The 12,714-nt window shown below is 45.5% G+C and overlaps 1 protein-coding gene across 6 annotated transcripts in view; it reads right to left on the reverse strand.

Annotated features, from left to right (window-relative positions):
- Positions 1-257: 257 nt before the first annotated feature.
- The window catches only part of FGFR3 (fibroblast growth factor receptor 3), a 55,116-nt gene continuing 42,659 nt past the window's right edge, over positions 258-12,714 (reverse strand). For 2 of the 6 annotated variants that reach the window (XM_005485722.4, XM_074541681.1), the window contains exons 9-18: positions 11,043-11,230; positions 10,002-10,147; positions 9,788-9,909; positions 8,432-8,542; positions 8,107-8,297; positions 7,300-7,422; positions 5,631-5,701; positions 4,079-4,216; positions 3,459-3,564; positions 258-3,370 (exon numbers count right to left, since the gene is read on the reverse strand). In XM_005485722.4, coding sequence (XP_005485779.2) covers positions 3,206-3,370; positions 3,459-3,564; positions 4,079-4,216; positions 5,631-5,701; positions 7,300-7,422; positions 8,107-8,297; positions 8,432-8,542; positions 9,788-9,909; positions 10,002-10,147; positions 11,043-11,230 — 1,361 coding nt within the window. In that variant the 3' untranslated portion in view covers positions 258-3,205. Of the gene's footprint in view, positions 3,371-3,458; positions 3,565-4,078; positions 4,217-5,630; positions 5,702-7,299; positions 7,423-8,106; positions 8,298-8,431; positions 8,543-9,787; positions 9,910-10,001; positions 10,151-11,035; positions 11,231-12,714 lie in introns of all 6 variants that reach the window. The other 4 variants (XM_014266132.3, XM_074541679.1, XM_074541680.1 and 1 more) reach the window with 2 other exon arrangements.

Consider the following 12,714-nt stretch of genomic DNA (forward strand, 5'->3'; position numbering starts at 1 on the left):
GAGTTCCCTTGCTTGGCCTCCCCAAAGTCAAAGCCAGGGCTGACACCTCACAATGGCTGGTGTGGCTACAAATACACCCACTAACAAATACAGGAGACTGCCCTTCAACCAAAATGGCTACCATTTATTATGAATACAAAACCTGAACTGGCCAAGACTTGCAAAGCAGCACTATAAAAAAAAATTAAACCTTTCTGGCACTACAAGTCCCAGTGCCTGGAACACTTGGTTTTGCAAAGGACCCTCACAACTAGGAATAAACCCCAAAATTTATCAACTTGTTTATTTATTTTTTTTGGTAGAAGTAAGTTTCCCATGTTAACAAAAGCAGAATAGTTTTATTTAGTGTTCATCTCACACCTTTGACAGCTGCAGCTGTCAGGCACAGAAGTACAGTATTAAAATAAACTGAACAGAGTTGCTCATTGCAAAAAATCACACTATGCAAACCTGTGGATTGTAACATCAACAGTATAAAATGTAACAAAATTGGAACTTTTAATTTTTTTAAGCTTTTAAAGATAATAGTCCAGGCTATAAAACTATATAAACATTGAATAAGAAATGTTAAAGTCAACAAGTCTACAACAGATACATTTTGTAAAAACTCAATAAATTATATATATATTTATAATATCTAGTAACATTTAAAACCATGCACAGTTTTGTACATTTTCTTTTTTCAGTACAGGAAAACTCTTTGCTTCGAGTACTTGGAATGTACACAATTAGCAGACATTTGTAAGAAAATATCAAAAAATTCTTTTTTTTTTATTCCAACAAAACAAAAATCTATAGAAATCTACCTTCTCAAACTTCCACTGAAGTAACCTCAAACTATAAATTATTTATTTTAGGATAAGGATTCTGTGGCTCTAAGAAGAAAAAAAATCTTTCAATGAGATGCTGTCATCCTGTTATTCTGAAACATTGATATGCAATATGCACCAGAGAAAAATGAAAAGAACGAATTCAGGATGTAATTTGCTTTGCCTCTTCTGATAGTACATAAAGAAGTCTTCTGGACAAAAAAAAAACCAAACCCACCCACAAAAAATCCTCAGCCCAAACATCCCCCACCGTCAGCTTGATCCATGCTAACATTCTTTAGGTCACTCCTGTGCTTTTACACAGCTATCTGGTGTTGAGGAACAAAACAGCATAGCATTCTAAAGACCAAAAATCAGGCATCACTGGCACTTTCCAATGTGTTAGATGCAAAAGAAATATGCAGCTGTAGCAGCTCTCCTGCAAACAGTGTCACTATTTTGCTCACATGGCATTTCTGAAGCCCAAAATACAACAGTACTGGCAAAGGGGAGAGAAAAAAACCTACCCTGCACCATCCAAAGTCAACATTTCACTTTGCTGCATACTTGTTATTAAATCGACCACAAAGAATACCTTCATTTGAAAATAGAAAAATAAACACCCACACCCCCTTAATGCACAGTGGTTAAACTGATGGAAGAATTCTTGGCCCTGTTTTTCTGAAATGTGTAAAAATCATCTCTCTGCTGCTCTTTGTTTGGTTTTAACCACTGGTGATGTATTGAAAAATAAACTTACCTTTGCTCACTGCAATCCAGGATAAACTAATATTTTTTTAATGAATACATATATATATTTATAACATTAAATGTAATTTGTTAAAGGACTGTACATCTATACATTCTTTCAATATTTCCCATAAACACAAAGGAAAAACTTGATTAATATATTTTTTCTCCATTTTAATAAGTTAAAAAAAACACCCTTAAGTTTGGTGAAATTTAAAGTTTACAGTAACGCTATGCTATTTAAACCAATGAACAGATATGTTAATGTCTATAAATAACTTTACAAATATACATGTTAAGGTACAATTTTTAAAACAAAACTGTGAAGATACAAAACAGACAATCAAAAACATCTTTTCTTTTGCCCAGATCAGTATATCCTAGATTGCAATGCTCATATTTTGAGACTCTCTCTCAGTACTGCTTTACGTTGCATTAGTATTATACATTCTTTTCTTTCAATATATTTATTTATATATATACATGATATATTTATAGATTTATACACAGATTCTCTGGAATAAACCTTTTTGATATAAGTTAAAGGCTCTTGCCTACAGGTACCCGTAACTTCTTTCTCCAAGTCACTGCATGTAGATGGAGCCAAACCTCTGGCCTCGAGGGGTGCATGGAGGAGCTGCTCCCCCCACTCACCCCTGGCAAGCAAGAACAGGCAAACCCCAAAAATGAGATTTATTCCTTTTTTCCCCCCCAGCTGGCTGGTCTCAAAGGTCAGGGTGTGATGCTCTGCTCCCCAGGGATCCCATAGGTCTCTGCCATCCCTGGGCTCTGCTCCTGCCCTGGCACCGATTCGTCGCTCCCAGCCCCGTGCAAGGGCCAAGGCGCTGACACTTCAGATGACTTGACCATCTCTTTTTCACCATTTTTACTTTCATTTCTCCATGACAAATTTGCATTTTACTTAGCTTTGCTCTCTCTTCTTCCAGAAAGGATTCCTTCTATGTAGCTGGGTAGTATGATCGTGAAGCTATAAAAACAACGACAACAAAAATATAGATATTTTTATAAATATATGAATCCCTGCAGGCAACGTGGCTTTTCAGCTCCAACAAAAAGGTTCATGTACAGATTGCATAAGCGAAGAATTTCCACATTCTTGACACTTTTTTTTTGCTTTTTTATAAAGGAAGTTTTCTTTTTCTCTTTTCTTCGTATTGCAGGCACAGAACGGTTACTGTGGCACTCGGAACGCAGAGGCTGGGAGGTCAGCACCCCCCAGGTTCAACATTCTCCTTAGTAAAGGAAAAATCCCTAACAAAATGGAAAGTAAACAAAAAAACCCCCAAACAAACAAACAAACAAAAAATCATCTAGGATAGATCATCTTGGCAAGAGATTAGTTCCTTCAGGCCAAACAGTGCTTCTTGACTTTTCATACAGCAATAGGGGAAAAAAAAATTAAAAAAAAAAAAATTGACAAAAAAAAAAGTTTCTTTTTTTTTTTTCTTTTTTTTCTTTTTACCCTGAACAGCTTGTCAACAACACAAATCTCCAGGCACCATCACACAGTTCCACTGGAAGATCCTTCAGTACGGTTTCACGCTCGGCGCCCCGCACTCGTGCCTCCACGGGCACAATGCCCACCCGCCTGTCTGTCCGTCTGTCTGTCCACGTGCCCGGGGTGCTCACGTCCGGATGACGCCATTGCAGGGCGGGTGCTTGGGCAGGCAGGGCTCATCAGGCAGCAGGTCATGTGCAAAGACCGAGTCATCCCCTGAGGAGCAGGTGCTGTGGGTGTCCTGCCCGGCCGGCGAGTACTGCTCGAAGGGCACCGAGAGGTCCAGGTACTCCTGCCAGGGTGACAGAGACATCAGTGCTGGGGGTCCCCCATGCCATGGCCCAAGTGACCCCCTCCCAAACCCATCACACCACACTCACATCGGTGGATGTCACAGTGAGGACCCTGTCCAGGTCTTCCACCAGCTGCTTGAAGGTGGGTCGCTGCGAGGGGACGGCGTGCCAGCACTCCCGCATGATCATGTACCTGCACATGGGGACATGGCACAGTCACATGTGGCCAAGTGACACCCACCCACCTGCCCACCCATCTCCAAATCACTGAAGGAACAGCTGTGGCCAATGCAGCTTCAGCCATGGCCAGCTGTGGGGAAGAAGAGGGTTTTGTGGAGCCATGGTCCGCATCACTGATCATCTGATGGTTTTGTGGAGCCATGATCCTCATTAGTGATCATCTGATGGCTTTGTGGAGTCATGATCCTCATTAGTGATCATCTGACACATGACTGTGCCCCCAGAGCAGGAGGAGGACCTGTCCTGAAGGTGACACACCAGAGCTACACCCCAGGTGCCACCTGCCCAGTGAAGGGAGGTGCTGCATGTCACTCAGCAGCCTCGGGCTGAGGAAAGTCTACCTGGAGATGGCCACACCATTTCCCAGTGGGGATGTCCCAACAGCCCAGAACGCAGAGCCCAGTGGGGTGTATTTGGCCTCAGAGGGAATGGGGAGTGCAGCAAGGTCAGCCCCAGCACACACTCACAAATCATGGGTGCAGTTTGCAGGTTTGTCCATCCGATGGCCTTCCTTCAAGAGCTTGAAGAGTTCCTCAACAGGAATTCCTGGGTATGGAGACCCTCCCAAAGTGAAGATCTCCCATAGTAGCACTCCAAAAGACCAGCTGGAAACCACAGAAAGATCTTTAAAATTCAATGAGGTTTTTTTCCAAGCCCCCCCATATCCCATCCCCCTTGCCTGGCTTTATTTCTGTGCAGCCACGCATAGCTAACAAAGTCATCAATAGCATGACTAATTGCCTAGGCCATTTTTACTAGTTACTTGGAGATCTCTGCTGATCCAACTCAATAGCAAAGAAATCCCAGGCACCAAGTCTGAAATTGAAATGAGCATTTAATCAGATAGGTGACAGCCCATCTATCACTGCCAGCTCTTTGTTAGGTCTTCCACCAGCTCCACTGAATGGAACAAATCAAATTATTCATGCACGGCTTCACTGAATTGCAGGCTTGGAACCACAGGCCACTAATTGTGCAAGCTGATACCAAAACTTGCTTGTTACAACACCCATTTCACTGGCCAAGCCGGGGGAAAAATACCCCAACAAAAATCAGCAGAGCACTAATGTTACACACTTCAGTCCTGCAGCTGTGCTCTGGTTAAAAGTCCTTTTTTTCAAAACTATCTTTTGCCTTCTTCATTTTCTTTCTAAAAACAGGGATTATTTGTCTCTGTTTCGCTTTCATGCACACTCACTCTCCCATTCTCTAGATTTGATTTATCTGTCATGCTCTCTGCAGCATTACCTAAGCAAGGAAAGTATGATTTAAGATGAATAAAAGTCAAAATATCTGAAAAATACAGAAATAGAAAGGATTTGTTTGTCCAGTTGTGAGTGGTGAGCTCTGGGGAGAAGGCAGGCTAGCTACAAAAATGCTATTATTGATCAAATATTAAAATAAAAAGCTAGTGTATATGTGGAGCTGCTTCAGCCCTTGCAAAATTCAGATGTGTTACTGATTTACATGTAAGGAGTGCTCTGCTGTTTGGTTACTGTGCAGAGGCACTAAAACAGATGAGACAGGATCAGAAAAAATGAAATAAATGAAATGACAAAATTAATCTGAGACTATATTTGTTGAATATTCTTTGATCAATTTTAACAAGAGGCAGAATATTTCAAGCTCATTCCACATCCTTGACTGAAGTGTAACAGTCTGGGACAAAGTGTGGAGGATGCTGAGTGTAATTTTTTTTCTCATGAGTTTTTTTTGGCACAGTATTTTTCAACTGCTGGATGAATCACCTCATCTACAAAGTGGACGAAATACCTGTCCGCTTTCCAGTAATTTTTCAGCAGCTCCCTAGAGACCCTCAGATGAAAGCAACCAGATAACAGCAAAATAAAACCACGTGCGTGAAGATGCAGCTTGGAATCAATTCCTGCACTTTTGCATCCCCAGGCACTCCAGCAGAGAACAAGCCCGGGTCATGGTTAGCAGTACTTTTGTCTGTAATATACTATAGGTGTTGATTTCCCCGTTGTATTTTTTTTTAAAAAGTGAGGGTTTGCTTACACATCGCTCTGGTGAGTGTAGACCCGGTCAAACAAGGCTTCTGGAGCCATCCATTTCACAGGCAGCCGACCCTGTAATTAGGAAGACAATGGGAACATCCCATCAGCATATTCCCCCAGCCACAACGGCACCATCTGAATCTTCTTTTCTAATCCAGTTTGAGACATTTTCATTAACAACCACATCTGCCTTCCCGGTCACTGGGCAAAGCAGCAGTGGCCATATAAACAGATTAGAGCATTTGATCCCCTGGATCTTCACTGACAATCTCTGCAGTGAATGCTCTCTGTAGAGGACTGTATTTCACTGCCAAGGCAGGTTTAGCATATCAGTGCATCTAAATCTTTGCATGGGAACAGCATCCAGGGCTCATAGATGCAGTGAACTCTGTGGCAGAGCATGGGACAACGCTTTCCATCTCTTTGTCTGGAAAGTACAGTTGACTCCAAGTCCAAACCCAGTTTAGGCTCAACTTGAAGGGAAACTTCCAAAGAGTGAAGGCAAGGGCCAGGTCCTCTAAGAAACAAATCCTGATCCTGCTGGAGGCTAAAGGAGGAGGTCAGATCCCATCCTACATCAGGGTCAGAAACACAGACTGCCATGTGAGAAATACAAGATGAGAAAGGCTAGATTAATCATAATTCTCTGGGGCTTTTTGTTTGGTCCCTGGAGGGAGACAGAAAGTACTGTTTTTTGTTTGAACCATGATTTGGATATGGAGGAACTTTGTCCTCTCCTCACCCACTGCGGGAGACAACTAGAGATGAGACACAGGCAGGATATACAAATGGGATTATGCTCTCAGTTGTTCCACACAGCTCAAACAGAGAAAAATCCATCAGATCTGTGATTAAAATTCCCAAGAATTGTTATTAATTTATGATTAAGAAATCCTGGCAATTAAGGAAGATTTCTGATATGCTATTGAAGTGGATCAGGATGGACATGGTTTCGACTTCAAACGATTGCTTGGACATTTAAACCTCTTGCAATCTCAGGACCTGCAGCTTCTGCACTGCCCTCAATCTTCCCCTGCCATCTCCTCCCTCTGTCCTAGTCAGGGTTTTCCCTCAGGGCTCAACATCTGCTGCAGGCTCTGAACCAAGACACAGGGCTTCTTCTCTCAGCCCTTCACTTGTAAATTCATCTCTACAGAAAATATAAACAGCTCCAGGCCTCAGCCCTTGTCTGGGACCATTTTCTCACACTTGGCAGTGGAGTCAAGAAGCTCAGATGCAAAAAAGAGAGAAATACATGAAAGACAGGTAGATCCAGGTATACAAGAAATGACATTTCTCTGTCAAGGGCTCTGGTGAGACAGAAGTTAGCTCCTTGGGTCGTTTATGAACAGTAGTGGAGCAGACTGGAAAGGGCTCCACTCCTGTTTGGGAGAAACCTGAGCTTCTCTTAGTCTAAAGCATCCTGGTCAGAGTTGAGACCTCACAACCAGCTGCTAGCAGGACCAGGATCTGTCAGGATAAAAACAGATGGTGGAGAGACTCCTGGGACCAGCCTATCTACAGTCCCTCACCAGGTGAAATCCTTGTCAGATTTCTTCCTCCTAAGCCCCTCTAGGAAGGGAGATGTGGGACAAGGGCCTCTTGCTGCAGGGATGATCAAGCCCCCTGCCAGAAGGAGGACTGTGTGTGCTTGGCAGCTCTGTACTTACATTGGTGGTTTTCTTGTAATAGTCAATGTTGTGAACGTCTCTAGCGAGGCCAAAATCAGCAATTTTCATCACATTATCTTCAGTGACTAACACGTTCCTGGCTGCCAAGTCGCGATGAATGCACTGTGAAAGGTGAGCAAGCCAATAAATTCAGGCTCGTTAGCTGGAACCAACGGCACAGTGTGGTTTATGAGCTGAGCTGCTGTTTCATTGACTCCCAGGCTCATAAAGCTGTGGCACTGCTCAGCTCCTGGCTCTGTGTGTCACCATGCCACCGTGCCTGCTCAGTGGGAGCCACCTCTTAGCAACACTGAATTGGTGGCCTCAGAGCCGGTATGGCCACGCACGTGCTTTTCCTCTCCAGATGGGATTTAGGGATGAGAAAACCAACTTCCCTCCCCTGGGATGGGCAGCTGCTTTTCTGTGCTGGTTCCCCTAGGAAGGGGAGTGCAGGGTGAAGTCTGGGGATCTTCAAATTAAGGTATCCCACTACATCCAAAATGCACAGACTCACAGAATGGTCTGGGTCGCTGGTGCTTTTATAGGCATTTTGTGGGTGCTAATGATCCTGGCAGGTGAGAGCTGTGCAGCTGCATGGTTCAGGAATGCAGCCTGCATACGGGGACTTTGCATATGGATGAAGCCTCCAGCTTCAAAACCCCAAGATACTTCATCCAGCAATATTTGGCCTCTAAAGGGAGAAGCCTGCAATGTTTTGCCTGGGGTTGTCCCACACACAGAGCATTCCCTGCCTTTGAATGCGTGGCATTGACCAAGGCTTCTACCAAATAAGGCTTCTCAACTCACCTTCTGAGATGCCAAGTACTCCATGCCCCGTGCCACCTGGTAGGCGCAGGAAACCAGGTCCTTAAAAGTCAGCTGCTCCTCGGGCAGCTTGCAGGTGTCAAAGGAATAGTCCATGCCAGGTGGGCGCCGTGCCCTGAGGTATTCCCGCAAGTTCCCCTTTGACGCATACTCCACCAACACGTAGAGTGGTCCTGCAAGGAACAGCACATCAGCATCCAGCAGGGGAAGAGCTGACCACCCAAATCTCATCTGGGCCAGTTTGGGCAGTCAGTGATTATAAAGAAGGGAGGGCCAAATCTGAGCCTCCCATGACCCCGCTACGTACCATCCTGTGTGCAGGCACCAAGGAGGTTAATAATGTTTTTGTGCTTCCCAATCATTTTCATCATTTCCATCTCAGAGACCAGGTCAGACAGGTCTTTGTCTGTGGCATCATCTGGACAAAGTAGAGGAGGAAAACAAAAAAATGTCAGGAAGAAAATGAGTGTTTAGGGGTATAGTTACAACTGCCGTGCAGCCATGTGGGGCTTTGATGGGGAAACAGTACTCAGAATATGGAAGTATTTGGCTTTATTCTACTTCGGAAAGAAGAATCAAAATAAAAACAAAACCTACTACCACGGCAACAAAAATGACAAAAGAACACATAAGTGGAGGTAAATGTTCATATGGAAATCAATAATGCCTTTTGTCTTCTGTTTCATCCTCACAAGTATTAAAAAAAAAAATTCACATTTTGGTACCTGGTACCTGCTCTTCAGATAGCGTCTGTCCCTCAGTTCTAGGGGACAGCAGTTAATGATGGTGGAAGGTCAGGGCTGGGAGGGAATGTATTTTTTGGATGAAAAGCTGCAATTTCTCTACAAAAATAGAAAAATCTATCTACAAATGTAGAAAAATTGGCAAAACCTCCCAAAGGAATGTTTTGGTTTGTAAAGATGGAAATGCTCCTAACTTCCAAAACCAGCTTCAGAAAAGACTGAGGGAAGTGTAAACGTACGAAACCTGTTTCAGATAAGAAATGAAGGAAATGTAAATTAACCAAACCCATTTCTCATAAGAAATATTACTTTTTTTACCCAATGTCCCCCCATGTAACCTCAAGCCCAGGATGCTCACTGCCCTGCTTGCTCCAGGTGAACTCCTCAGCTGTCTGTGGATACTGTGCCTGGGGGCAGGATGGGAAATGGAGACTTATCCAGAGGAGCCCACTGAATCCCCCATTTCTGTCTCTCTTTAACTTCTCAGGTGTCTGGGACCAAGCTTCCTCAATGAAAAAGTTCCTCAAGAAGGAGTTTGTCAGCTGAAATTCCGCAAACTCCATCTGAGATTGCTGCACAAGCTTTTGGTAGAACAGGCAGCGCTGGTTAGGGGAGGAGTAAGGAGTGGGCTGATTCATGGAGCTGGCTAGAAGTGAGGGGGATTCCCCTTCATGTCAGGGATGCTATTACCCCCTGGCAGAGAACTGGGTTAATTCCCAGTCCCTCTTCCTGATGGGATTTGCACTTTTGCCTGCTCTCCAGGGACAGCCCTCACCCCCAGGCTATGTGGGTAAAGGGGAGGAGAGGCTGTTCCTGCTTTCTTCTGTTTGTATCTAGTTTGAATAAAAGACTTAAAAGAGAGGCAAAGAGAGGAAATCCCAGCACAATATGCTGTTCTGTCCTCTGTGGACTCCCCATACCTTTCAGCATCTTGACAGCAACTGTGATGGCCTTGTTTGGCTTGTCCTTATCAATCCCAATGGCTTCTGCCATCACCACTTGGCCAAAGCAGCCCTCGCCAAGCGGCTTCCCCAGGGTCAGGCTGGAGGGAGGAACAGACAGGAATGTTAGGGGGTCCTGGTGTGGGGACACTCCCAGCAGGCACAGAGACCCCAGCCCGTGGCTCTGACTGACCGAGAGCGTGTCAATTCCCACTTGGGATCTGGAGGTAGCTCCAGCTCGGAGACGTTGGCCAGCATGGGCCCGTCGCTGGAGGAGAGGCGCGTGATCCGGACCAGCGGCGTGTTGGAATTCATGGAAGAGTTGGACTCCAGCGACACCTGCTTGGGTAGAGCAAATGAAGTGTTATTGCCAACTGTATCTCCAGGGCAGGCTGTGGCTGAGATGGATCACTGAGGAGGTTTGAGCTCTCTGGGCCCATGGACAGATTTCTGGGAATTTCTAACTGGGAAATGCCCCAACCCTTGCAGAAATCCACTCCTTTAGGCACTGGTGGTCAAGTGTTTAGCAGATGGAAAAGAGGGACAGGTCAGCCAGTGCCCTCCAGTATGAGGAGGTGTAACCCATCCAGTTTTGTTGCCTCTCCACAACCCATACAGGCTATGAAGTGACTTCTCCATCCTGGCACTGTCAATGCCCACTGGGAGCTTGCAGCCAAAGCTTGAAATCTGTACTGTACCCCTCACTGTGGGGTTTCATAGGGTGTCTTTTGGTCCTGCCCCTCTGCAATTTCATGCAGCGGAACATCTCTAACTTCACAGAGGACCTTTGCCACCACCACAGGAACAGCTCTGGGTTCACCAGTGACATCTGTGAAAGCAGGAATGAGCACAACCAGTGCTTTTTCTCCCCAAATCCCCACTCCTCCAGGGAGCCTGGACTGGACTTCCCCTGCCAGATGTGCTTTCTGTGGCACTCACAGCTGCACTGCCAAAACCTCTTGGACAAGGCAAAACCTCTTGGACACAGCAGTGGAGGCTGCTCACAAACCAGTCAGCTGCCACCTCTGCCAAAGCTCCATGGGCATAGAAACAAATAAAATATTATTTATTTTACACTTCTAGGCTGCAGCCAAACTATGTCCCTCTTGAGCAATGTTTTTTTGGTGAAGCTTCTCACCTAGAGAGAGAATTTCAAAGAGATGGAGGAGGAAAAAAAAAAAAAAGGAGGGATACCATAGAGGGGAATAGGAATCTTGTATCTACTTTCTGTTACCTGTCTCTTGAGTGGGAATTTGGAGACTTTCTGAACAGTGGGGGTGTTCATGGCTTTTTTGTTTGGCATTTTCATCCTCCAGACAATCACCAAGACCAGCACCAGGAGAAGGAGGAAAAAGCCAGTGCCATAACTGAGAATGCCAGTGTACACTGAGCCCGAATCATCCATCTCCATGAGCTCCTCGGCTGCAGGGTGACAAGAGATGTCAGTCAGGACAGGCTGGGCAGCTGCCCACACACAACTACACACATACAGCACAGGGAATCTGGGCAGGACTTTTTCAGCTACGTCAGTGTCAGTGACTTCGGTGAGGGACTCTCCCAGGCCAGTGGTTTTCCACCTGCAGCTGTAGCTAAAATATTAGCTCAGTTTGCCCTTTTTGGGGTCATTTTACTTTGGGTTTTTAAGAGCCCCCAGCCCACAGATTGAAAACCACTGCTCTAGGCTGAAGGCATCTTCACACATCTGTGCTGTCCCTCTGACCAAGATCTTGCTCTCGCCACAAATCCACACAAGGTGGCTGGGATGCCTTGGATGTTCAAGATTGGGGTTTGCTGCACTTTGCTGATTCAGATTCTCCAACAAACATTTCCACCAGACCGCTGCCTGCCCTGAGGGACCACGGGGCTTGAACAGCACCCTGCAGTGAGGATGAAAGTCTCACAGGGAGAAAGTCCCAAGGGAAAAATCTGCCTAATTATTTAATGAAAACTTAGTTCTGCTGGGAAGAGGCTGGAAGGTCTGTCCCAGAGAGGTGGCATAGCCAGGAGGGTGATGGCATGAGCCCATCAGCAGTGGCTACCTGCTTGCAAGGCTTCTTAGAGACCAGCATAGGTCAGCTGAGTTTTCCCCCTTGTTCCTTTCAGGACAGGCATGTTAATCAGAGGAAGGAGCCATGGTGGGACTGATTTTCTGTCCCCCAAAGGTGTGCTGGCATCAGAGGGACAGTCAGCAGTGGGAAGCTTTATGATGAAGTCATGCTGGTGCGGTTTGCTCAGGAATGGGTCATGTCCATTGCTGAGCAGTCCCTTCAGCAAGCAGCAGGAGCCTTTCCCTGGCAGCAGCAGGCTCTGTTTCAAGTGTTTGGTGGCAGAGCCCAGGAGGACATGGAGAAAGGGCTGTTGGTGACCTTTGGGGCTGCTCCAGCCTGTGTGCCAGCTGTGAAGGGCCTGACCCTGCCAATGGCCATCTCCTCCCACATGACAGGATACCAGATTTCCTGGGATCAGGCACTGTGGTTGGCACTGCAGCTGCCTTGCCCTCTGCTCTGTCCCTCCTCCTGGAGCATGGACAGGGCATTGCAAGCTGAAGTTCCCCAGGTGGGCTGTATCCTGCACCCCTCTCTGTGGGGGCCTGCTGCTGCTCAGACAGCTGTCCTTCACTGCATCTGACTTCAAAATAAAGTTCTACTTTTTGATTTTTGGTCAGTTTTCTCCTGCATATTTCTTGCTTAAATAAGAGGTGTGAAATCATAAACTGTAAAAGCAGAGTGTGAGTCAGATGAGACAATATCATGATATTCTGAAAATAACAGAGAAATTAGTCTTCTAACCAAAGGAAATGTTTTCTCATCCAGTGGATGCCAGAAACAGAAACAGGATCAGATCAGCTATTACAGAGCTGGCAAATAAACAGAAAAGATCAGCAGATCCCACTGGCAGCAGGGTTG

This window comes from Zonotrichia albicollis, chromosome 5 (assembly GCF_047830755.1).
Source record: "Zonotrichia albicollis isolate bZonAlb1 chromosome 5, bZonAlb1.hap1, whole genome shotgun sequence".
Lineage (NCBI taxonomy): Eukaryota > Metazoa > Chordata > Aves > Passeriformes > Passerellidae > Zonotrichia > Zonotrichia albicollis.